This window comes from Lytechinus pictus, chromosome 18 (genome assembly GCF_037042905.1).
Source record: "Lytechinus pictus isolate F3 Inbred chromosome 18, Lp3.0, whole genome shotgun sequence".
Classification (NCBI taxonomy): Eukaryota; Metazoa; Echinodermata; class Echinoidea; order Temnopleuroida; family Toxopneustidae; genus Lytechinus; species Lytechinus pictus.
Genome location: NC_087262.1, coordinates 9,054,066 through 9,080,347, shown reverse-complemented (window position 1 = coordinate 9,080,347; position 26,282 = coordinate 9,054,066). Strand labels below are relative to the sequence as shown.

At 35.6% G+C, this 26,282-nt stretch overlaps 1 protein-coding gene across 1 annotated transcript; it reads right to left on the bottom strand.

Moving 5' to 3' along the window:
• Positions 1-19,485: 19,485 nt before the first annotated feature.
• On the bottom strand, positions 19,486-21,070 carry LOC135157531 (decorin-like). Its single transcript, XM_064113430.1, has 2 exons — positions 20,657-21,070; positions 19,486-19,494 (listed from the first exon to the last, which is right to left on the bottom strand). The coding sequence occupies exons 1-2, from the start codon at positions 21,068-21,070 to the stop codon at positions 19,486-19,488; spliced, it is 423 nt and encodes a 140-aa protein (XP_063969500.1).
• Between the last annotated feature and the right edge of the window lie 5,212 nt (positions 21,071-26,282).

Below are 26,282 nucleotides of genomic sequence, written 5' to 3'. Positions count from 1 at the left end.
TGTAGGGCACGAGGCTTTAATGATTGTTTTACATATAATGCAACGCCTCCGCCTTTCTTTCCTACTCTAGGTTTGGAAAACATCACATAATTTGGGAGGGAAACCAATTCTAATGGTGTATCTGGGTTCAGCCACGTCTCTGCTAATGCTAGAACGTCAGCGTTTTGGTTTCTTGATACCATTTCTAATTCATCTACCTTATTGTTAATAGATCGAAGGTTTGTTAATAACACAACAGGTATATCATACATAACATTTCTTTTCAGTTCTTTAGTGTCTGTTAAGCATCTAGTTCTTTCGTCCCTTGGTTTGGCACGTTGAATCCGCTCACGGGCAATAACAGTTATCTGTTGCTGTTCATGAATAGGATACTCTGTCATGAAAGTAGGACGCTGTACATTTCTTTTTCTTCTACCTTGTCCTTTTGTTCCACGATGAGTTTTCCGGTATCTTGCAATTCCCAAGTTCTGAATGGTATTCCATAGATCTTTGCTGATTCTCTGTTTACAGGATTCTGCGTCATAATAATGCCTCAGATTTAAGGTAGCCTTTGGTTGTTGATGTTCATGATGTATGTTAGGAGAGGGGCCTGGGTTGGGGCTAACATCTCCACAAACAACAAGGGCTAATTGAAATGTTGATGTGGTGTTTCCATAATACTGGATACGGAATCCGAAATACTTCAGCACTTTTACTTTATACTCGTGCATGTATGTGCAGTTTGACACAGAACTATAAGAAAACTTTGTAGATACTGGTGACAAGGAGTGCTGCTTATCAGAAAAGGATGAGCACAAAAGAACAGAGAGCACAACAAAGGATAATCCTTTTAGGTAGGCCATTGTCAATGTATTAGATTAGTTGGCTAAGATGAAGAAAGAATAGGCCTAAATAGACATCAATTCAAGTAAAGCAGGTAATCAGATTATCAAGGTTCAAAGTACTTTACCAATACATGTAGTGAGTGTATGTAGTAGTATGGCTGCTATCACTCCAGTACTGGTAGAATCTGTTACCATGAAAATGAGATCATCAAATGTACTCCAATTTCACACAGTAATTCACAATAAATGGTCCAGTCAGTTCCATGATATCTCACTATAAAACTGGTAGCATAATCAATCTCTAAAGTCAGCAGATCATGATGTAATTAACAAATCAATTGGAGCTCTCTAAAGGGCAACCTGACAGTTAGGTGCTTCTCATTGTTTCATTTCTAATCCATCCTTCCGTCATCTTTCTATCATTTCTTTCTAACATGATCTTTCAGTTGAATTCAAATGATTATTGACTCAAAAAATAAATAAATAACAAATTCAACCATTTTACTATACTTCTACAGGCAGGGGCGGAAATCTTTCCCAAAAGTTAGGGGGGTCATGGGGCTGGAAAATTTGACAAGCAAGAGGACGACAAGAACACACTTGTCGAAACGTCGAGATTGGGTGGTCCTTTTCAGGACCAACACTTGCCCAAGAAAGATACATGGTGAACCGTGAAACCTACTACACTATTCTTCTTCGCCATGGAAACCTTCAGAAGTTATATTAAAAAAAAACAAAAAGGTTATCACCCAAAATTTCAGGGGTCATTTCGACGAAAATAAATTTGACAAGCAAAAAAAAAAAAAAAAGGTTATCATCCCAAAAGTAAGGTCATCTCGCCATAAAATACATGTTTTATTTCGATTTGGAATGATGAATTTCTTACCATCATAAAATACCAGAAATAGTTTGGGGGACATTTGATATTGTGTCCCCCTACTATTTTGAGTAGGGGGGACACGTCCCCCCTGTCCCCCCTGGGATTTCCGCCCATGTCTACAGGTATTGATTATATTTTAAAGAAAAGAGGAAACGTGAAGGGCTTTTGGAGAATCTAAATGTATTTTCATTCTGTTTCATTTCATTCTGCCCTTTCTTCATTTAAATCTTTCAATCACTTCCTTTTTAAACATTTCCTTTCGAACACTTACGATTATTTGCAGCAACTTTTTGGATATATGTACACTGGAGCCACATTCTACAGGTAATGTTCATTAAAATGTTCATGATACAAAAGTAAAGGACATTCTTTTTAATAATGACTTGCTGCCAAATTGAATTATTTGATTCGAAACTAATTATTATGCCCATTTTTCACTTTTTTAATTCATTTTTTGTTTGTTCACCCTTTCATTCAATTTCTCACCCTTTCACGGCTACTTCCGTAAAAAAAAAAGTGAAAGGCACTTTCAATTTGAAAAAAAAAATATATATATCATTCTGTAACATTGTATTCTACCATTTCATCATTTTACAACATTTCTTTCTAATGGCTTGTTGTTAGATGCTTATTATCATTTGCTGCAATTATAAATACACAAGTCAATCATATTAAACATTTTTCAAAGTAATCGATCATTAAAGAAAATAGGAAGGAAAAAAAAAACCAGGACTTCAAAACCCTTCATTTCTCATTTCTTTCTAATGACTTGCCGTTTTAAAGCTAAGGATTATATGTTTCAACTTTAGTTACAACCAAATCGGGGGATTTCACACACCTTAAGTTGTTTATGAATATAAAGAGAAGGAAAAGTGACAAGTAGCTTTACCTTACTTTATCCTTTCATCACTTTCTTTCAATAAATACTAATTTCATACTTTTATAATCTGCAAAATTTTGCCGTCTTAGTTATACATTTAACACACCATAAATACATGATATCTGTTGCTATTTTGATCATATAGTATCTTAAAAGGAAAAGGAAACAAAAATCCCCCAAAGGGTACATTTTTCTTTTTTTCTCAAAAATGCATAATTCCATCGCCTGACCAGTGTTATATCTCATGTATCGATGTTATTCAGTGTGAATACACTCTTCACTGTTCTTCAAGTTCATATTTCATTGATTTCGTTTCAAGAGCTAGCTGTTTTCTTAACATTTGCTTCTGAAACATTTCTTTGACATTTGTAAACATCACTACTTTTCGCTAGCGGGATCGGACCAAACAGACCAGCTCTCAGGGGTTGCCCCAGCACTCCTTGAGAATTTGCGTGTTTGAAGAATCACTTTCGATCCAACAATTTTGATTCTCGTAGCCACATGATCCTTTTTTCGTAGTGAATACGCGATTGAGGCCAATCTACCCCTCTCCTTTTTCATTTTCGGGGGCAAATCGGTGCGTATGTATGGTAACTTTACTGTAGGGGGAAGATTGAGGCTGCGGGTTAGGCTGCTGGGTAGAAGTCGGTGAGTGTTGACGTGGTCGTCGCTCAAATCCATACAACAAACGATCACGGTCAATCATCCTGACGAATCTGACAATGATTGCTGGGGGTTGACGTTGAGATTTTGCAACTCCACGGGTGGAAGAGGGTAGCCTGTGTGCGTTAACAAGCGGGATCCGGGACGCTTCTTCCTTTGATATTCCCATAAAATGAACAAACACTTCATGCACTATACATCGTAGGTGTTTTCTTTCTCATTTCTTTGTTGAACTCCATAAATGAGCAAGTTAGATTTCCTATCGTGAATTTCACTCAGTATTAGTTTTAGATTTTTTAATTTTAAATCATCCATGACCATGCATTTATCTTCCACACTTTCAGCGATTATCCTACTATTTACGTTCCTTTGATTTGAATGATCATTAACCAAGTTCACATTATATTACGTTATTTACGTATTCGAGAGATCAGCGTCCAACAAGCCAAGCTTCTCAGCTGGTCTCTCTTTTCATTTCACCCCCCCTTTTTTTTTTAACATACACACTAATACTCTTACTTTCAAGAATGTTTAGTTTTATAAAATGGTGATATAAGTATCGTATTTTGTTCGTATAATTTACATTACCCAATTTTTGCAAATGTAAGGTCCTTACTTTTGTTCATTTTTGTTTGTAATTGTATTTATGTATTTGTACTTATGTATTTCTGATTTGAATGTGAAAAATGGAAAGAAAAGAAATGAAATAAATCAATAAATCTTAAATCTTCATCAAGTTCTTCTATTTTCTTGAGGATTTGGGAACGCAATTGGGGAAGATAAGTGTTTTCAATGCTTGGAACTTTATCAGAGGTAAGAGTAAGACCCGTTTCAAGATCTGATACTTTTTGGTTAGTATTAGCAAGATCTGCTTTCATAGTAGACATTTCTTCCATAAATTTATCCAGCTTACCGTTTAATTGTGTGAACGAAGCCCTTGACTCCAGCATAAAAGAAACGAGTTCCGGAGGTATCATGGCTGCTCCCTGAGCGCTGCGTTCCTCGTGCAATGACGTGTCACCTGTCATGGCGCCTGTAGTAGTAGTGATGGAATGCTCACTATCGGTAGTATTTACCTCACTTTTTTTGCTCCTAGTTGTGGCAGTAGATTGAGATTTTCCTTTCTGTTGTGTCCTAAGGTTGTAATCTCGCATTCCTCTATCCATATTCCCGGATATGCTACAGTTTAAGGGATAATATTTCCACCAATTTTTGTTGAAATGTCGGGAGCTCTCAAAATGTCTGTGCGTTTACCAAGAAGTCATAGCACACCTCACAGTCATAGCACACCTCACACACACACACACACACCCTCACACCCACACCCTCCCGCACCCTCTCACACACATACTGCTCGGACCGGATTTACGCCAGTGCCTCAGATCCAGGTGGCACAAAAAGGTAAAGGTTGTGCTTGTAAGAGGATAAAAATATTAATTTTGGGGCAGAGTTGTTGAATGTAATGTATCTGTTTTATTTCAATTGGCTAAAAATGCAAAAGAAATGTATGAAAAATGTACCCCACGGTCAGTTTGTTTTTGCCTTTTTTCCTTGACACAGCGTGAAAATGAGCATTTCTGCTTGCGCAAACCGATTCCTGCGAACTTTACAAAAATGGACAGTGCTCACGCAAGTGTAACCTTCTGTTAAAATATAATATATATATACTCACTGTAGAATTGAATTTAATTTATTTGGTTGATTTCATTTCTATATTCATTTTTGTTTTCAACATACAAATCAGGAAACATAAATATAAATAAATTACATAAATCAATACCTATCAATGATAAACAAAAATGAGCTTACACTTTCAAATTGGTAATAACAATACAACCAACATACAATAAACAATGATATCATAGATAAATCAAAACCTTTTAAAAGTAATTAAAGTATATGAATAGATTGATGTATGCTTTTAAAAAGAAGAGAGAGACCAGGTAAAAAGCGAGGCTTAATTGTTTGTCGCTGATCTCTCGAACAGAACGCAATATAATAGGAGATTGGGGACTGATAGCAGATATTAGAATTCAGGGATGATAAATGCGGTCATGGATGATAAAATATGACTAAACAAGACGTATTGGGATGGGGAATCCACGAAGAAAGAACAAATTACAACAGAATATTAAGGGGAAAGGGGGAATACTTCTTAATTTCACAATTGTGCATAAGTTATTATCTTGGTAATAATCACATAATACAAAAATAGAACATTGTTTTATAAGCCTGTCACTCTTACAACAAGTTGTTTAAACTGTTTTGTAATTATTCAAACTTAACAAAAACTTGTTTAATAAGTTTGAACAGTTGTTTAAAGGTTTAAACAGTTGTTAAAAAGTTTAAACAATAGTTGTTAAAGTAACGGGCTTAAACAATGTGCGTTTTTACAGTGTATATATGCATAAATCCTTTTCTCACATGCAAAAAAAAATCCTATAGTCAGGGGTTAAGCTTACTTTCTGAATCTACTTTCTAGATCTGAAATTTGGGCATTCAAAACACTTTTTGTAATTATGAATAATATGCGTAAATAACTAAGTGCGAGCTGATAGTTTTAATCAACCAATTCGAAAAAACAACTGTTAATTATTGTTTGCTGTGACTCATGAATGAGGACGGTTAAGCACGTTTGTAATAAAGAACAAAGTAAACAAGCGAGCTAAGAGTAACCATGAGAGGGTAGATATAGAACTAAATAACTCCTGCGAGCGCGAAACGCGACCAGAAAATTGGACAATCTATAAACACTTTTTTTGCAATCATGAACACGATGGGTATCTAATCATACAAGCAATGCGAAGCACTAGCTTTTTTTGGTTTTATTTTTAGACTTAAAATCGAGCATTCCGTGCATTTTATGTAATTATGAAAAAGAAGGGTATCAATGAATGATGCGAGCGTGAAGAGCGAGCTGAAAATGTTTGACCCAAAAGGGACCATATATCTTAAGGACTGTCCAACATGAAGGAAAATTGTAAAGAGGATGTGGATTTCACGATATATTGCTGCGAGCGCTAAGTGCGAGCTGAATTTTTTGACATACTAATCATTGTCGGTACAGCGGCTTACAACCTGAAAATTTGACATTCTAAACACTTTTTGTAATCATGTACACGATGGGTATTTAATCGAACAAGTAGTGCGAGCGTAAAGCACGAACTATTTTTCTTTAAGATTAAGACTTAAGAAATCGGACATTCCATGCAGTTTTTGTAATCACGAAAATGAAGGGTATCAATTAATAATGCAAGCGCGAAGCGCAAACTGAATTTATGTATATATATATATATATATATATATATATGTATATATATATATATATATATATATATGTATATATATATGTATATGTATATATATATATATATATTGACTGAAATATATTTATAAGTTTTTACACGTTTTTATATAAAGAACAAACTCTGATTCCGCATCAGTAATTGGACAAGCTGTGTATTTCAACAAACATAATGCGATTGCGAAGCGCGAGCTTAAATTTTTGACATACTGACCAGAAAGAAACTTGGAAGCACTGTCCAACATGAAGAAAATTGTGGAAAGGACATGGATCTCACGAAACATGCTAAATATATGATGCGAGCGCGAAGCGCGAGCTGGAAAATTTATGAAATTTAGACCAGCCATTCTCAATTACTTTTTTTGAAGCTCCACATTTCTTGCTGAGAATCTATGCTCCACTATCCATTACGCAAACAAGCGAAATATTGCGGAGGGGTCCAGGGGCCATGGTGGGGGTCGAGGGGGCAGAGCCCCCGAAGCTTTGGAATATGGGCTCTATAATATCAATAGAAGAAATACAAATGCCAACAATCTATACAATTTATTAAAAGAAAAATGATTAGTGACGTTTCACAACATAGGCCTACCAGCATTGTAAAAAAAAATCTGTATTTCTACAGCAAAATTGATGTCAGCAGAGTTGCCATAAAATGTGTGTATTTTCTTTTTACAGTATTGATGTTAATTTTTCCACGAATTAGAAATAAAAAAAGTTTTTATAGAGTAGGCCTACATATTTAGTTAAAACAGATAAAATGTGTTAGTCCTGACCAATGTATATTTTGTTTCTCTCACTTGAATATTTCCAGGAAAGAAATAAACAACACTTCTGTAATTTTGCACACAATGGAAACTGCTGACAGCATTTGTTGTAATAATACAGATACTTTTTACAGTGAGTGATACCACTAGTTCAGACTGTTCTGCACCAGATCTATTGGCTGAAGCAAGTGGCGTAATGAGTAAAAAATTGAGGGGGCCAGATATGGCGGCTGGAGCAAATTTCTTAAAATATGCGAGCGAGCGCCGCGAGCTATCAAAAATGTTGAACTTTTCAATACAAAAATCTATATTTTGGATAGATTTTTACATAATATAAAAAAATAATACAATGTTCACTCTTACCCTTTCCTTTTCTTTCTTTTTTCTCCTTTTTTCTTGGCCGTGAAACATTTTGGGATCCCCCTAGCCCCATCCCCATATGTACGCCATACATTCCCTAATTTTGCAAGGGCTGAAAAAGCAGGCGTTGCACTACACTAACGCCCCAAACTGCCCCTCTTTCTCTACAACTCGCGTGCAGTATCATTCATTCAGTTCGTGTTAAGCATGTGCAGGCAATCACGGTTGAGACAAGACATCGGAGCATATTTAACTTTTACATCTTTGGATTTTAATCGGCTTCGGAAACAAAGTTTATATGCTTGTTAATATGTCTCAAATTCATCCATGAACATGATTTTCTTTGAATTTCATATTATTTGATGTTTAAAACTTAACCAAAACATATATTCTGGAAATGCAAAATCACTCGCCGTAGAAATAGCAATCCTGTGAACGGGGCTTTCAAATCACTTGTGTGGCACAGAAACTTTGTACAGAACAGAACACCATATCGATCCTCCTGCTAAATTTGACACAATCTGAGGAAATCAATTAGCATTTAAGTGTCAAGTAAGGATTTTTTTTGGTTTCTCTTTGTAATAGCGTGGAGCGTTGTGGCCCAGTGGATTAGTCTTCGGACTTTGAAACGGAGGGTCGTGGGTTCGAGTCGTGGGTTCGAATCCCAGCCATGGCGTAATTTCCTTCGGCAAGAAACTGATCCACAATGTGCTGCACTCAACCCAGGTGAGGTAAATGGGTACCGGTAGGAAGTAATTTCTTAAAAAGCTGTGTGCGCTATGAACGCCTAGCTTAGCCGGGTAATATAGGAGCGCCTTGAGCACCTAACAAGGTGGAAATGTGCGCAATATAAATACCCTATATTATTATTATTATTATTAATAAAATGATCACCAAATCCTCATTTCCAGGTTAGGCCTACTGGTAGATACATTTATTGCACCCCCATTTTCCCATATTTTATTTTTTATTTTTATACCGGCTCCCACGCGCCACTCTGCAAGGCTCGGTGCGCCACAAGTGGCGCGCGCCACCATTTGAAAATCCCTGATTTAGACCTTAAACATTCTAATCACTGTCGGTACATAGAGCTCCCCACGATCGCAATAATAATAATAATACATAATACACAAGATAGCACACTTTCCATCTTGATTAGATGCTCAAGGCGCTTCAGAGCAGAACAACAAAAACTATTTACATATAATACATGTCTGAACAATAAGTCAATGTCCATCAAAAAATACTCTTGTATGTTTTCAGGTTGCCCTTGAAGGTGGTCACTGAAAGTCTGGGTTTTCAAACTTTGTGCTTTGGGAGAGAATTGCATGAGCAATGCGAAAAAACATCACAATTTGATGACGACGCAATTTGACATTTTATTTGACATTTGACAACGATAATGGAACTCAAAGCCGAGCAAGAACAATGTATACATGGTACATGGAGCAGTTTGAGCAGCCCTGCGTGACCCGACACGCAGTGCTGTTGGACTGCCGACAGACGTCAGTCAAGCAGTCACGCGCTTGCGTAACAGACAATGAAAATTTTTTCATTTTTTTCCAACATCTCAGACTCCGCATCTTTAGTCACACCGACACAATAGGGTTACCTATTCAAAACCCCGGTTCAAAACCTCGTCTACCTTGTCCCCTTCTCTTCCGTTTGCATTTGTTTTCCCCTTTCTCTCTGCCCTTTCTTTCTTTCTTCATTTCTTTCTTTCTTTCTTTTTCTCTTTCTCTTCTTCCCTTTTCTTTCTTATTTCTCCCTTTTTTTTTTCTTTTTGCCCCTTTTCTTCATTTTCTCCCCGACGGCAGCGCAGATTTAGCGACGATATCCAGAGTGGGGGGGGGGGGGGGTGTGTTTAGCGACGGCCCTGGTAACGTAGAATTACAAGTTAAATGTAAAACAGAGTAAAATATAATAATTTTTGTAAAAATTCCAACGAACTATCGTGTTTTTTTTTACGTTGATTGCAGTGCATCTATCGTATAAATAGTGTTCGTATTTGTAAATTAACGGCGATTTTCATGTTAATGAATTGTTAAATGGTGTTATTTTTTACAGTTATCTAGTATTTTTGCAGTTTTACAGCACATCGTATTCTAACAGTTATTTCTGTTTGTGAGTCCCAGCTGCTGCCAGTAATAATTGCTGTTTTTCAGTTTAATTTTTAACAGTGTATCTATTCTTTTGTTTCGTTCTATTTCAACTGCGGTGTAGACCCACCAGGGGGGCATTTCATGAAAGGACATGTCAGACGTTTTATCCGACAAGTCCCATTTTATCCGACAGTTACCATAGGAACGGTGCTTCTCAGCCAATCAAAATCATGGAAAGATGTCAGATCTGACTACTTGTCGGATGAAAATATTGATGAAATGCTCACCAGGAATACTAGCTTAGAAGGAGGGGGGGGGGGTGCACAATATAGAATACTTGAAATTTATAAAAGTACAAAGAAAAATAAACAGAAGATACTTAAGAGTGAAATAAACAATAATAAATTACTATCTTTGCTAGTCAAACTTATGAAGAGCATCATAGCCTTATATAAACAAATATTGACAAACTAATCTAACACAATGTGCAACGTAAAGAAAAAGCACATATAATTTTTTGCAGTTTTTAGGATACATCATGATTTCATATATATTAAATTCAATTCAATTCAAGACTTTATTCCAGACACAACTGCATAAGCAGAGGTCCACATAAACAAACATCATAGTATACATCAAGACAGACATACAGAGATAAAACCAGATTAAACAAAGAACAGATAATTATGTATAGAGAGAACAAGGTATAAAATAATCACACTAAAAGGATACTAGAAATAAACAATGAATACACAAAACAAAATGACAGCAATGTATGGAAATATTTACAAATGGCAATGTGAGTAACTTGCTTCAATAAAAGACACAAATACGTAACTATTTTAGTAGATCACGACTCATGTTATACCAATGCTTCCACAATTTTGATGTATACCTCGTACGGCTGCTGTGTTATGGGTGAACCAATATACTTACAATAGTTTTTTCAGAGATGTCAATTCTCTCAATAAAGTTAAAAGTTAAGTTTCTAACAACTGCTTGACACAAGGGTCAGCAAACATTCTACTAGCACCAGAGTGTGTTGGTAACCGAAGAAGCATTTTCATAGCACCGTTTAATAGTAAGCTACCATGCTCTTCCTATATATGCACCACAAATGTGCAGTATACAGCGGAGTACAATATGCTCGAAATAATGGAACATAATTTTATGAACATATGGAACTTCCTGCACAGTGTGTTCCCTTGTGCATAAAGCTTGCGACACTTAAAGTTGTTTAAGCCCATTACTCTGGCAATAAGATCTTTACACTCTTGAATAATAGTCATTGTTTAAACTTTTATTCAACTTCTTAAACAAAACAAATTAAGCAATAATGACGAGGACCTAAAGAACGTGCTGAAAATCTTAAATAACGTATATATATATATATATATATATATATATATATATATATATATATTTATTTTTTTATTTTTTTTTAATTGATGCTAGTGCTGTGGGTTTTTAAATGTATAATGTATTCAATCTTATTATTTATGTTTGTGTACATTTTTTTCATATAACTTGAGCAGAAGGATTGTTTGGTTTGGGTGTTCCGAACCTCAGCAAGATTGTTCCAGATAAAAGCAATGAAGGACCGTCCTTAACATGTTCAGTTCTTACTCTAGGAACGAGTATACAGTTATTAGATATTCTGGTGCTATTTCTCATTAGTATGCGTCAATATTACATGTACATATTCCACCATTGTAAATGTTGTTTTAATTTCGTATAAAATAATTCATATTATGGATGAAGGGAGCCTGCATTTCTCTTGACTCTCCCTTCTTTTCAATTTATATTTTGTCTTGATAATTTTTTATTGTGCAGCCTTTGTTGATCTGTATACAGTTTTTAAAAATGTGATTGTATAATACTATCCTAGGGGGATCCAGGGGGCAAGCCCCCCCCCTATTGGCGGAGCAAGACAAACGGGGAAAGAAAGTGGGGAGGGGGGAAAGAAGGGAAAAGAGAGGAGATAAGGCAATAGTCAGTTTCACTATGTAATTTCGCCGGATTTTTTTTGGAGAAATTGAAAATTATACATTTTTGGAAAGGTTATTGTATAAGGAATCAGAATAGAAATGTTTCCATTTGCACCAATACCTATATGGCCGCGCCATCTTGAATTAAAAAAAATGGCCGCCAAAAACGGCGTTTTCGACCATATCGCGGCTTCTAAGTGACATAGAATCATGATTTTGGCACTGAAACCACCATTTCTTAGGTCAAGGAATCCATGGGTATAAAACTAATCAACTTTATTCAAGAAAGAACATGATATTTCTTGTCTTTTTTTTTACGTATGTCGATACTCGAACTCACATTTAATGCCAAATGAAGTGTTGCAAATTAAGTGGGCTGAACATACCTTTTATTATAGGAAAATGTTAAACCACTGTGTCATACATTCTTTACTAATCATTTATCATGTGTTTCAGGTTACATGATTAGGTCATAGGTCACTTAGGGTCGATGAACTTTGGCCTTGCTGGCCGGGGTAACAACTTGAAATCTTAAGTATTTGAAAAGTCACCATAACCTACAGAGGATTAGGTAATAAAGTACCAATTATCATCTTTCATGAGTTCCAGGTCACATGATCAAGGTCAAAAGTCATTTAGGGTCAATGCAATTTGACCATGTTGTAGTTTCACTAACCAAAACAAAACTTAATCAAGGTTAAGATTTAACTTTCATCCAGTTATTCGATTAGGCCTATCAGCAAATCGATGAATGGCTTTCGGGTTACTAGGCGAAGTTCAAAGGTCAATCGTTGGTCAACTCAATTTAAATATAAAGAAAAGGTTAGGATTTTGTATTTTAGACATATTTTTGAAAGTATAAGGACAAAATGCATAGGCCTATAACGTTTAAAGTATATCAGAAATTACATGAGTATAATTTCAGGTTAGTGGTTCAAGGTCAAAGGTCATTTCAATTAACTTGGATAAGAATTTATATTTTGTTAATTACCTGCAAAAATACTTACATAAATGAAACTTGTATGAGATCGGAATTGGATATCACAAATAAAATGATTTGAAAAAACATAATTTTAAGTCAAGGTCAAAAGGTAATTTGAAGTTAATAGGCTTTATTATCAAATTAACGGGTTTTTTTCTTTTCATAAAGAAATATATATATATATATATATTCATCTTACAAGTATGGTAGCTTTCAAAGTCAGTACTGCTGCTACATGTACTGTATATTGGCTTTTGTACGGCAGGCGATCTTTCAGAATTCAACTTAGTATATTTTGAAAACAAAGTACCATATAAGTGACCTGAAATTCCATTCGATTTGGTAATACTCGAGAACTACATTGCATTATATGTATTATTAAATAATCAAATAATCATGTCCTTATACTTTCAGAGTTGTGATGACAATACAAAAGGTATCTGTGCAATTCTAAATAATCATTAATCAAAATCAGTGTGTAACTCGTTTTAATTCCCTTTTTTTATGTCCCCCCTTATTTCCATTAGGTTGATTTTAAAGTGTTCACTGGAGGAGAGAGCTACTCTTCTGCCGGGGCTAGACTCGATAAGCTCTGCTTTTCTAGCCCCGGTCACATTATTTACCATCGTATTTTAATTTTGTTGTATGTTTTTTTTTTTTTTTTTTTTTTTTTTTACATGGAGTAATTTTCTTTTCTTTCTTTTGTAATTGTGTGTATTGATTTTTAATGTGAAAAAAAAAAAAAAAAAATGAAATTTCAAAACATAATCCTTGGTTAAGATTGAAATGTTGATAGCACAACATGATATGGTTAATGAAATATCACTGATCATCTTCCATGAGTTTCAGGCTGTCACATGATCAAGGCCAAATATCATTTAGTGTCAACTTCGACCATGTTCGTGGTATCAACATTTAAAATCTTAGGCAAGGTGAAGTGTTAAAGTGTCATCGAAACTTTGAAAATGGAGGGACATATTTCATGAAAAAAGTTATCAATTAAATTGATGAATGAAATTTCAGGTCACTAGCAACTCAAAGGTTGTTTGGGGGTCAACTGTTTTCAAAGGAGGCGCGATAGCTCAGTCGGTAGAGCAGGGGATTCGTATTCCGGTGACCCGGGTTCGATTCCCACTTGGTGCGCTAGTGCCCTTTGGTAAGGCATTTATCCTCAGTACCAGGTCCTTCGGAGAGGACCTTAAGCCGTCGGTCCTCTGGTTGCTTGCTTACAAGCATTCATGCTTTCTTAGCAATCAGGTAAAAAAATCACCATCAATCAATCAATCAATCAATCAACTGAAACAAAATGCAATGCCTCAGGCATCACCTGCACTAAATAATTTAATGTAGCAGCATTGCTCACTTAAAAAATAAATACCTTTCATGTAAGATGAATGATTTTTCAAAAAGAGAAAAAATAGCATTCATCTTATATCAAAAGTTCTTTGACCTCAAATGACCTTTTACCTTGACCTGAAAGCTTCCTTTTCATTTCATATAATTTGTGATATCCAAAAACTATCTTATACAAGTTTTATTGACTTCAATATTTACTGCAAGTATTTCAAGATTATGAGCAAATTATACATTCTTATCCAAATTAATAGATCTGAAATGACCTTTGACATTGGACCAGTAACCTTAAATCATTGTAATCTAATTCCTGATACCTGTTAACTATTATTACCATGTTTAACTCAATAATGATTGATAATTTAAATTTTGTGAAAATTTAAAATCTAACCTAATCTCTTTTTAATTTTCTTAATTTTGACCCCTAATTGACCACTTACCTTCAACAATTTTTCTGAAACTTGATGGCCATTATATTATTTCTTTAAGAATAGGGGCTTGCTAAATTAGGCCTAGCTTGAAAAATCAAAATCTTAGCATCGGTTAAGTTTTGAGAAGTAAAATAAAAACATGGTCAAAGTTCAAAACCCTAAATGACCTTTGACCTTGATCATGTGACTTGAAACTCATGCAAGATGGTCTGTGATATTTTATTACCCATACCCTCTCTAAGTTATGATGATCTTTCAAAACTTAAGCTAGTTTAAGATTTCAAGTTGATACCCCAACATGGTCAAAGTTCAGTGACCCTATATAACCTTTGACCTTGATCACGTAACCTGGAACACATGCTGAATGATTAGTAAAAGCATGTATGAAGCACTGATTTATCATTTCTCTTACTGCTTAATTTGGAATACTTAATTTGGACTTTAATGTGAATTATAATCTGGAAATACGTAGAAAAAGACATAAAATATCATGAAAATGGTTTTCTTTCTTGAATAAAGTTGATTATTTTTTATACCAATAGATTCCTTGACCTCATAAAAGGTGGTTTCGGTGTCAAAATCATGATTTTAGGTTACTCAGAAGCCGAAATTTTGTCGAAAACCCTGTTTTTGGCGGCCATTTTGAAAATCCAAGATGGCGGCCATATAGGTCACGGTGCAAATGGAAACATTGTTATTCTAAATCCTTATATTATAACCTTTCCAAAACTATATAGTTTTCAATTTTTCAAAAAAAAAATCCGGCGAAAGGTAACAAAATGAACATAGCGAACCTGACTACAATGGAAAATAGAGGAGGAGGTCGAGATAGATTACAATCGGAAAATGAAAAAAAAAATTTCATGTCACTATAAAAAAAAAATCGCTTGCGCTTCGCGCTCCCATTCCCTGTTTGATGATACATATCTTGCTTAATAGGCCGATAAAGAGCCTAAAATATCAGGTTTTAAAGTCAATATAAAGAACATATTTCAACTCGGATATCGAGCTTTCATTTTTCAATTTTGTTTGATACAGTGCTTTGTAAAAATGTCTGTTTTATGGTCAATATTTTCAGCTCGCACTACACGCTCGCATTAGTTGATTTGTCAAGTACCTATCCGCTTCGTGTATTCCATAAAATTAAAAAAGTCCCTTTTCAGGTCTGATTGTCAATAGGTATCAGCTCGCTCTACGCGCTCGCATTTTCATTGGGTAATGTATACCTCTTTATTCTAAACTTCGTACAACCCCCTTTTCATGACTCTTTATCAATGAAAAAATTCGGCTCATGATTTGCGGTCGCTTAAATTGTTAAAGATATATTTACCCATCCAAGTCATAATAACAAGTGCTTTTTAGGCCTTGGTATCAACAATTTTCGCGCTCAGGCTCATTAGATTAATATATAAGATAATAACATTTTTTGAATTACTATAATAATTAAAATGTCCCCTTTTCAGAATTGGATATCGACAAGTTTCATCTCGCGGTTAGGAAGAGGAATAGGAAGATAGTCATCATTTTCATATGATGACGAATGTTCTTAGAATGTCCCGGTCCCAGGACAAACATAATAATAATTAAAAAAAACATATCGGCTCGTGCTCACATCATTTATAAAGTGCAATCCATATCCATTTAACATTTTTCCTACACAGTGATTGAAATAGTACTTAACTTCATAATTTTTCAGATCGGAATATCAAACATTTTCTGCTCGCGCTGGCATTGTTCAAGTTCATGAAATAATTGGATTTAGAATGCCCACATTCTTTGTCTAAATCGAGAACACGCCCACGCATGTTTATTGAAATTCGCAGCTTGTTCTTTATTTAAAACGTGCATAAATTATCCAGTTTCAGATCAGAACATCACGAATATCAGCTGGCGCTTCGCGCTCGCCGCATCATTTATTAAGTGCGATCAATATCCACTTCAAAATTTTTCTACACAGTTCTTGAAATAGTGCTTGAATTGACCCTTTTTCAGATCGGGAAATAAAATATTTTCAGCTTCGCGCTCACATTATTGATTTTCATGGTCGAAAAAATGATAAAAAATGTAGTTAGAATACCCAGATTCTAAGTCTAAATCTAGAACATGTAGGCATGTTTAATGAGATACGCATCTCGTTCTTTATTTAAAACGTGCTTAGATTATCCAGTTTTAGATCATAATATCAAAACTTTTCTGTTCGCGCTTCGCGCTCGCATTATGTATGTAGGAACATACCCAATTGCCCAGTTCTCATGATTTACAAAACATGGTTTGTGTCCCATTATTAGGCCTAAATATCATTATTTTTCCCGCTCGCGCTTCGCGATCGCATCAATCGTTTAGTTATATACGGATTTATTAATGATTACAGGAAGTGCTCAGAATACTATTTTTAGGTCAGAACGTCAAAAAAAATTTCAGCTCGCGCTTCGCACTCGCATTATTTGATTGTTGAAATATGGATTTTCTTCATGGCTAACTAGAAAAAAGTCCTTAACAGGTCTCTTTTGATCGGGCTAGAACGTATATTAAAACTTTCTTCGCATTGCAGTAATTATTTAGTTACATACGCATCTTGTTCAGGATAAGAAAAAATTCCCCAGAATGTTCACTTTTCAGGACAAAATACATGGAATTTCCAAAAAAATTTGCTCGCACTTCGCGCTCGCACTATCTAAATGGGGCTTAAGAAATTATATATTAATGTTGTGTTAAAAGAATAAAGCTATAGTGACTGTTAGGATTACCCCTTCAAAGAAACAAACAAAAATCAATTTTGAGCGGCTGAACGGGAAAAATATGGGTGAAAAAATGTTTCGCCCCCCCCCTATTGGCCAAAGCTGGATCTGCCCCTGTAATGACGTCATATAAATCGTATGATTGGCTCAGATTTGAAACTAATTTGATTCCTACTCGAGAATAAAGGCTTGCAATTATCCAAATCGTTATATTAGTATTCTTACAATTAATTTGAACCTCAAATTAAAAGAGACTTTTCATCCACATTTTCAGAAATGAGCAAAATGCGAACCGGGGTGTGGACCAGTCGTACGGTGTGCGGGGGTCCTTTATGCATGGATAACAAGTGTTTTAAAGTCTACTTTTAAAAAGCTTGAAAATCCTCATCAGGAGCCTGTCACAGAAAGACTTGCAATCAAACAGAACTCTAAATATCAATCGCATCTTGATTTTCAACAAATCAGATGCGTTTATTAGGGAATTCCATATGAATCCGTCAAAGAATATAAAGTATGCCTGCCTATCGCAATCCCTCAACTCACTATTACACTATAAAAACACAGAACAAAGATTTCGAAACTTCCTGAAAATATTCAATTGTAGTCTGTAAAAAATGGTAGATCGAATGCATTGCTAGCATCGATAATAGCAAACTATAACTCATGATATTAGTAGTAGCAAGAGATTTACCACACTGAAGATTGTCCGTCCAGTTTTGGACTAACATTGCCGGATAGTCAGTACTGTCTTCAATATTTTCCCTTATTTTTTCCTTGACAATTAATTTTAGGGTGAATTTCGTTTGCCCAGCTTCATTTTCACTCCAACAAGTGTAAAAACCAGTCATGTTTTTGGCAACATTGATGATCAGAAGAGCGTTATGAGGAAGAATGGAAACTCCATCGGGTAAGGTGTCTTTATCAGAGAACTGCAGTTCTTGAAGCGTTACTGACCAATAAGTGTTGCTTGATGTTGAAGATCTGACTGGGCAAGTTAACTCAACTTGGTCACCAACGAACGTAAGCAGGGTTTGATATGGTGGAGAGCACAATTGTGGGCGACAACTAAAAATGTCTGCGGCAGCTAGTTCGGCCACTGAAGTGTCGGCGTATGCTGCAGGTTTAACACATTTCATAGATTTCTCTTCTGGATGTAGGGATAAAACAGTCTTAACGAGGTCCCAATCACATAACCAAGGATTACTTTCAAAGTTTATTCTTACTGATTTCAAAGAAAACGTTAGATATCCACTATCAAGTGATGTGATTTGGTTGCCCTCAAGATTTAAGTTGGTCAAGTATGTCTGATATTGCAAGGAACCGAATTCGAACGATAGAATATTGTTGTAACTTAAGTCCAACATCCAGAACTGTTGTTTCTTGTCAAATGAATCATTGGAAATGCTTTTGATTTCATTATCGAACAGATAAAGAGTATATGCCTTGCTGTTTCTTGGTAGACAGTATCTAGGAATTGAAGTAAAGGAATTGTTAGACAAATCAAGAACCGCCAAATTGTTCATTAACAATTCTTTACAGTGATTTCCGAGATTAAGTGAAGAAAGATTAAATATCAAAAGTTCTGGGAATTCAACAGTGGTGTCTGCCTGTACAGTAGTGTTTTTTTATAAAGTATTGTTTAAAAGCAAAGCTTTGATGAAGGCTCAGGTATTGAACATTTTTCAAATCCCTTAATACCTCTATGGACGTGTTCGAAACGGGTATGCTAGACAAATCTATACCGGTACCTATTCGGCCCTGCACTCCTGAAAACTGTAGATTCGAAATGTACTTCAGAGGATTTCCACTCAACCTGAGATACGACAGCTGCTCAATGTGTGAAAACACACCAGCGGGGAGGTACACCAAACGGTTTCTGTTTAAGCTCAATATGACATCTTTTAGGCCAATGAAAGCTAAAGGTTGAATATCAACAAGGTGGTTATCATCCAACTCGAGAAAGAAGAGTGAAGATGCCGACACGAAGGTGAAATTCGGTATTGAACCAATCTGATTCGTCTTCAGGTATAGTCCAACCAAATCATGCGAAATCCTTAGCTGTTTGAAGTCTGTCAGGTTATTATTACGGGCGAAAATGTTGTTTCCTGATAGGATACTTGAGTTGGAAGATCCGATGGCATTATTGTTAATGTTTATATGTAGGACTGAAAGGGAGATGATTTCAGTAATCCCATTGGCCTCTACATTCATATAAATCAATTGTTCTGTATCAAAGATATGATTTAAATTTAAATGGGTTAACAAATTGTGACTGATATCAAACCTTTTAAGAGAAGTCGAGCTTAGGGAGTTAACCTCTGTTATGAGATTAAAAGCTAAATCCAGTGTTCTGAGATAGATTAAACTTGAAAAATAATGACGATCGATTACCCTTAGTTCGTTGTGACTTACATTCAACCTCTGCAGTGGTGTGATCGAACGGATGAAATTAAGGCACGATATTTTATTCTCGGCGAGGTTCAATACCGCAAGGTTTGGTAAGGAATCAAAAGTTGAGTTTTCTATAATGTAGAGATTGTTACGGGACAAATCTAACTGTGCTAGTTCTGGCAACGTTGTAAAGTTTGAAAGCACTGGCAATCTATTGTTGCCTAAATAGAGATAACGGAGTTGTGGCAGATCTGTCAGGTATTTATGATCCCATACGGTGAGAAGGTTATGACTTAGACCCAAGGACGTTAGGTTTGTTAGGTTCTCAAAATTAGTTAAATTTGAAATACAGTTCCATCTCAAGTTTATGTATCTAATATTTCTGTGTCCGGAAATTCCAAAGTGTAAAGTTGTGAGCTTATTGTGAGAAGCATAAAGACAATTTAAGGTCGGAAAATACATGACAGAAACGCTTCGCAGATAGTTTTTATCAACATTTAGAATATACACGTTTGAATTATTTCTTCCATACAGTGCGTCTAGTGTTAAAATATTATTGGATTTAAGACCTAGACTATACGGTGCGTTAAAGAAAATATCGTTTGAAAATTGATCGATCTTATTGGCATTCAATATGACGGTTTCTATTTTGGAAATGTTGATAAATGCGGGTCTACCCACGAATCTGATTTGGTTATCTTCCAATGAGATGAACTCCAAACGTTGCATGTTACAAAAAGAAGAGACATCCACAATTTTATTGCCTTGTAGGTAGATTATTTTTATTGAAGGAAAGCAAGTGAATAGAGTTTCGCTGATGCTTTTGATATAGTTGTATTCAAGTGAAAGAACCTTGAGGTTTTTCATCGTTTGCGCCTTGTCCAAGTATTCAATATTATTGTATGAAATGCACAAATCTAATATTAATTTTGGGTAAGCAAAAATTGTTGTTGAAATGTCCCTGATTGCATTCCCTTCTAAATCTAACGATAATACTCTAAATGGGATTTTAGGTAGATTCTGGAGTTTGTTGAATGCCAGTTTTAGCGATGAAAGTCGTGTACTTGATGGATCACGAAGGGTCTGTTGTTGCCACTCTTTCAGAGAATTCCTGGTGACTGATAGCTTCAGGAGAGCCGGTAAGGGACCAAGGTATGGTATCCTTTGAAGGAAGTTTGAATCAAGTTCAAGGTACTCCAGTTGGGTTACTTCTTCGAAGACTCCTTTCTCGATTAAGCGAATGCGGTTGTTGGACAGGAGAAGCTCAACCAAGCTTCCGAGACATGAGAATGACTCCTTCTTGAGTGCCGTGATTGAATTGCTCTTCAAGTTAAGCGAAACAGCGTTGCATGGGAGATCCTGAGGCATATCATCAAGATCTGTGCATGCCACATCGACCAAAGTCCTCATCTGCTTGCACTCACAAAGATTTGAACATCGTGAATGACATGTCCTTCCCAACAAGACAAGAATATACAGAAAGATAAGCACCCTCATCGTGCCAAATGGGTTGTAAGCATCTGATGAAATGTGCAGAATGTCAGACAGAATGTAAGGCAGAACAGTTTCCTTTTTTGTGTCCGTAGAAATACAATTTATTTGAAAGGTCCAATTTGTTCATTCATTGTCCATTTCATGACAAAAAAGTGAGAAAAAAAAAATCAAAATCTTCTTTTTCTTTCACGTAATCTGTCACGATAAAAGCTCTCTCTTTCTGTTGGTTGTCGCATTTTCAGAAGATGTAAAGGAGCTCTTGACATGTTTGGTAAGCTATCATAGAGGTACTGGAGGCAGCATCGATCAAAATATCTTGCAGAATAATGATAAGCTATTATGCTACACAGTATAAGATTTCTGATTATTTTTTTCATTAATTACCCAGTGACGAATCCTCACTGATTATCCTCCCGTAGCATCTTATCCTCAGGGAATCAATGTAGGACTTCACTAGTTGCCTATCTTTAAAGGTTTCTTGAACTAATTACTTTTTTAAAAAATTCGCTAGACACTTGTTACATAAAATAAGAATTTCAATATAATTATTTTGGTTGTTCATAACTCCAGAGATTTAACAGGCGTAAGCTGGTGATCATGGTGTCAAAATGCAGAGATTCTTACAAGAAGATCAAATAAAATAAAACTAAGTACCCGAAATGCACATTCACCCATAAAATTAAAGGTCAAAGCCTTCAAAGGTCAATGACCTTCTAAAAAAAATTGATATACCATATTATATCCCTTACTTAAAGTTCAGGTCTACCCCAGAAAAATGTTGATTCGAATAAATAGAGAAAAATCAAACAAGCATTATGCTGAAAATTTTATCAATATCGGATGTAAAATAAGAAAGTTACGACATTTTAAAGTTTCACTTACTTTCACAAAACAGTGATATGCACAGTGACATGCAAATGATGATGTCCCTCGCTCATTATTTCTTTAGTTTTTTATTGTTTGAATTATACAACATTTCATTTTTTTTTTTACAGATTTGACAACAAGGACCAACTTGATTGAACCATATAGTTTTAAACAATGCTAATTGCACATGTTCACGGATAAATTAATCGTTGTTTCACACGACAACAGGGAGAAAATTGGTATATTTCATATTTCACATAATAAAATACAAAAGAAATAGTGAGTGAGTGATGTCATCAGTCTCCTCATTTGCATACCGACAATGATGTGAATATAACTGTTTTGTGAAATTAAGTGAAACTTTAAAACGTCATAACTTTCTTATTTTACATCCGATTTTGATGAAATTTCAGTGTTATGCTTGTTGGATTTTCTCTTCTTATTTGAATCAACTTTTGTTGGGGTGGACTTGTCCTGTAAGATTGTCGCATTGAGAGTGTACTTTACTTTACTTGTATCCAACGAGGCTTGTAGGACTTTGCCTGTTCATTGGTCCAAGGGAATAAACTGTATGCTACACACTATCAGTTTCAATTAGTTGCATGTAGCAAGTAGTAGCATGTGGCAAGTAGTTACATGTGGCAACATATAAAATCCATTACTCAAAGTCGTACACAAAAGCAATATCCTTCCCGTCAGTGGCGTACCGTGGGTCACGGCATTGGGGGGGGGGGGGCACCAGCAAAAATTTCGAGTCACTTAGGGAGCGCGCGAAGCGCGCTCAGTTGTCAAGTATACTGACCTAATAGAGATATTTTATGGACATGCAGTGCCATTAAACGGATATGTATCTCACTGATTAAATAATGCGAACGCGAAGCGCGAGCTGAATTTTTTTTGATATTCAGAGCTAAAAAGGGACATTATAAACAATTTTTTGTAATCATGATACGTAACTGTCTCGCTAAACATACAATGCGAGCGCGTAGCGCGAGCTTAAATTTTTGTATATATTTACCCTAAACAGGGAAATTTTAAGGACTATATTTTAGAATCCATTAAGAGTATAATTATCTCACCATAGTCATCTAATGCTAGTGCCATCCTTTGCTGATTTTGTTAGAATTACATCTAAACACAGCCATGAAGCACCTTTTGTAGTCATTAACCATGATTATCATACGCATCTTACTAATCAAATACTGCAAGCGCGAAGCGCGAGCTGAAAATTTAGGAAATTCAGACCTCAAGAGGGGCATTCTAAGGCTTGTTTGTAGGAATTCCCTAAGACCGTACGTATTTCTCTGCTAACCAAATGCTGCGAGCGCGAAGCGCGAGCTGAAATTTTTGGATACATTGACCCCAAACATGGATATTTTAAGTTCTATGTTTTTTTAAGAATCCATTAAGAGTATACATATCTCACCATGGTCATCTAATGCGAGTGCCAAGCACTTGCTGATTGTGTTACAATTACATCTAAACACATGAAGCACTTTTTGAAGTCATTGTAATCATGATTTTCATACGCATCTCACTAATCAAATACTGCGAGCGCGAAGCGCGAGCCGAAAATTTAGGAAATTCAGACCTGAAGAGGGGCATTCTAAGGCTTGTTTGTAGGAATTCACTAAGACCCTACGTATTTCACTGACCAAATGATGCGAGCGCGAAGCGCGAGCTGACTTTTTTTGATATTCAGATCAGAAAAAGTGACATTTTAAGGACTGATTTTAGGAGTTCATGAAGAGCAGAAATATCACCAATCCGCTAATGCGAACGGACAGGAAATGTTTTATATTAAGACCTTAAAATAGGGCAATCACTTTAAGTAGTCATGAAAAAGAAGAATATGTCACTACATAAAACAATAACTCGAATTGCTAGGAAATATATTTGTTGTATCTTGATTTTAAAACAGGAGGTTTTAGTACAACATGATTATACTTTATATCTCGTTGAACAGTCTATGCGAGCACCAGGAACAATGAAGCATATAATGTTTTGTAAAGTTATGAAAAAATGCTTCTTATGTAATACATAATATAATATAACATTATAATGAACAATAATATATTCTTTCCCCTCTACGTTTCTTTTCCCTTTTCCCTCTTTTTCTCCTTTTCCCCGTTTTTTTTTTTTTTTTTGCCAGCCGATTGGGGGGGCACGTGCCCCCATGCCCCCCCCCCCCGTAGTTACGCCACTGCTTCCAGTGATTATCAAGCCGATTCTTAAAGGAATTTACAGAAGGTGCTTAAACCACATTTTCTGGTAGACTGTTTCAATTGCCTCTAGTCCTCCCTTACTTCGAACAAGCAGATCTATGCTAGTGTCATAGATACCATGCATAAACTTATGAACATCTATCATATCTCCTCTTTTAACATTTAACCCAGCAATTTATTTGATTTAGAGACAGCTTGTGACATATGGTCTTTGAAGGTCAGTCGTGCATCAACTAGTACACCCAAGTCCCTCTCTACCTGACTTTCACTAAGAAGTACAGAGTCGCATGGACGTTACATCTGCTACAACTGCTATGTTTGTTCTCCCGAATTTGACTTTATTTTTACTAAAATCTTCGTAATCTGTCTGGCTAACTACTGGAATGTACTCTGAAGTTCACATATTTTGTTCATCCGACTGTTTGGTGAGCTAACTTTGCTTGATTTTAGCCGAATTTTGAAGATCGAGAGCTGTTTGACATAATATGATCGTGACAGGGACCTGGGAAGCGGGGGTGCTGGGGGTGCTGAAGCACCCCCAGAAATTTTCCTGGGGGTGCTGCGTGTATTATTTTCCATAGGAAGCACCCCCACGAAATCAGGTTCCCTTTGTATTTAAAGTTTCGCTTATTTTTCACAAAACATGTGATAATGCACAATAATATTAGGTGAGTCAGTCGATGATGTCCATCACTCACTATTTCTTTTGTTTTTTATTGTTTGAATTATACAATATTTTATTTTTTACAGATTTGACAATAAGGACCAACTTGACTGAACCATATAGTATTAAGCAATGCTAATTCCACATGTTCAGAGAGGAATTAATTGTTGTATTACTTGATAATGAGGAGAATATAAGAATATTTCATATTTCATGTAATAAAATACAAAAGAAATAGTGAGTGGATGACGTCATAGTCTCCTCATTTGCATACCAGCCAGGATGTGCATATAACTGTTTTGTGAAATTAAGCGAAACTTTAAAATGTCATAACTTTCTTATATTAAATAAACCTTATTTTATATAATAAAATACAAAAGAACAAGTGGGGATATGACATCATCAGTTTGCTCATTGAATATTAATGAAGACATGCTTAAAACTGTTTCACCGGAATAATGCTAATCTTTAAAATGCAATAACTTTGATATGCCTTGTCGGATTTTGATCAAATCTTTATTCTCATGTTCGTCTGAATTCTCTTTATCTGTTCAAACCATATTACATTCAATGTGGAGTTTCAGATCAGAATATCAAAAATTATCTGCTCGCGCTTCGCGCTCACATTATTAATGTAAGAATAAATATCAAATTTCCCATCATTTTCTTGATTTACAAAACATGAATAGAATGTCCCAATTATAGGTCTGAAATCTCAATTTCGTTTCCGCTCGCGATTTGCGCTCGCATCAATTGTACAGTATAGTTATATACCTATCCTGTTCATGATTAGAAAAGTGCTTAAGATGTCCTGTTTTTAGTTCTTAAAACTCGTTTATTATTTCTGCTAGCGCTTCGCGCTCGCATCGATTGTATAGTTATTTACATATCCTGTTCATGATAAGAAAAGTGCTTAAGATGTCCTGTTTTTAGGTCTGAAATCTCATTTTTTATTTCTGCTCGCGCTTCGCGCTCGCATCGATTGTATAGTTATGTACCTATCCTCTTCATTATTAGAAAAGTGCTTAGAATGTCTCGGTTTTTTGGTCTGAAATCTCAATTTTGTTTCTGCTCGCGCTTCGCGCTCGCATCAATTGTATAGTTATATACCTATCCTGTTCATGATTGCGAAAAGTGCTTAGAATGTCCAGTATTTAGGTCGGAATGTCAAATTTTTCAGCTCGCGCTCGCATTATTTGATTGTAACTGCAAACAGTCCTTATAACACTTCCCTTTCGATCAGACCAGAGCGTATATAAAAAAATATCTGCTCGCACTGATCACATTCGCAGTTATTATTTGTTACATATGCATCTTGTTCAGGACCACAAACATTGCTCAAAATGTTCAATTTTTCAGGACAAAATACATG

What these genes read in the sequence shown, in the direction of transcription:
- LOC135157531 (XM_064113430.1), bottom strand. Translation starts at nt 21,070, where the DNA reads ATGAGGACTTTGGTCGATGTGGCATGCACAGATCTTGATGATATGCCT.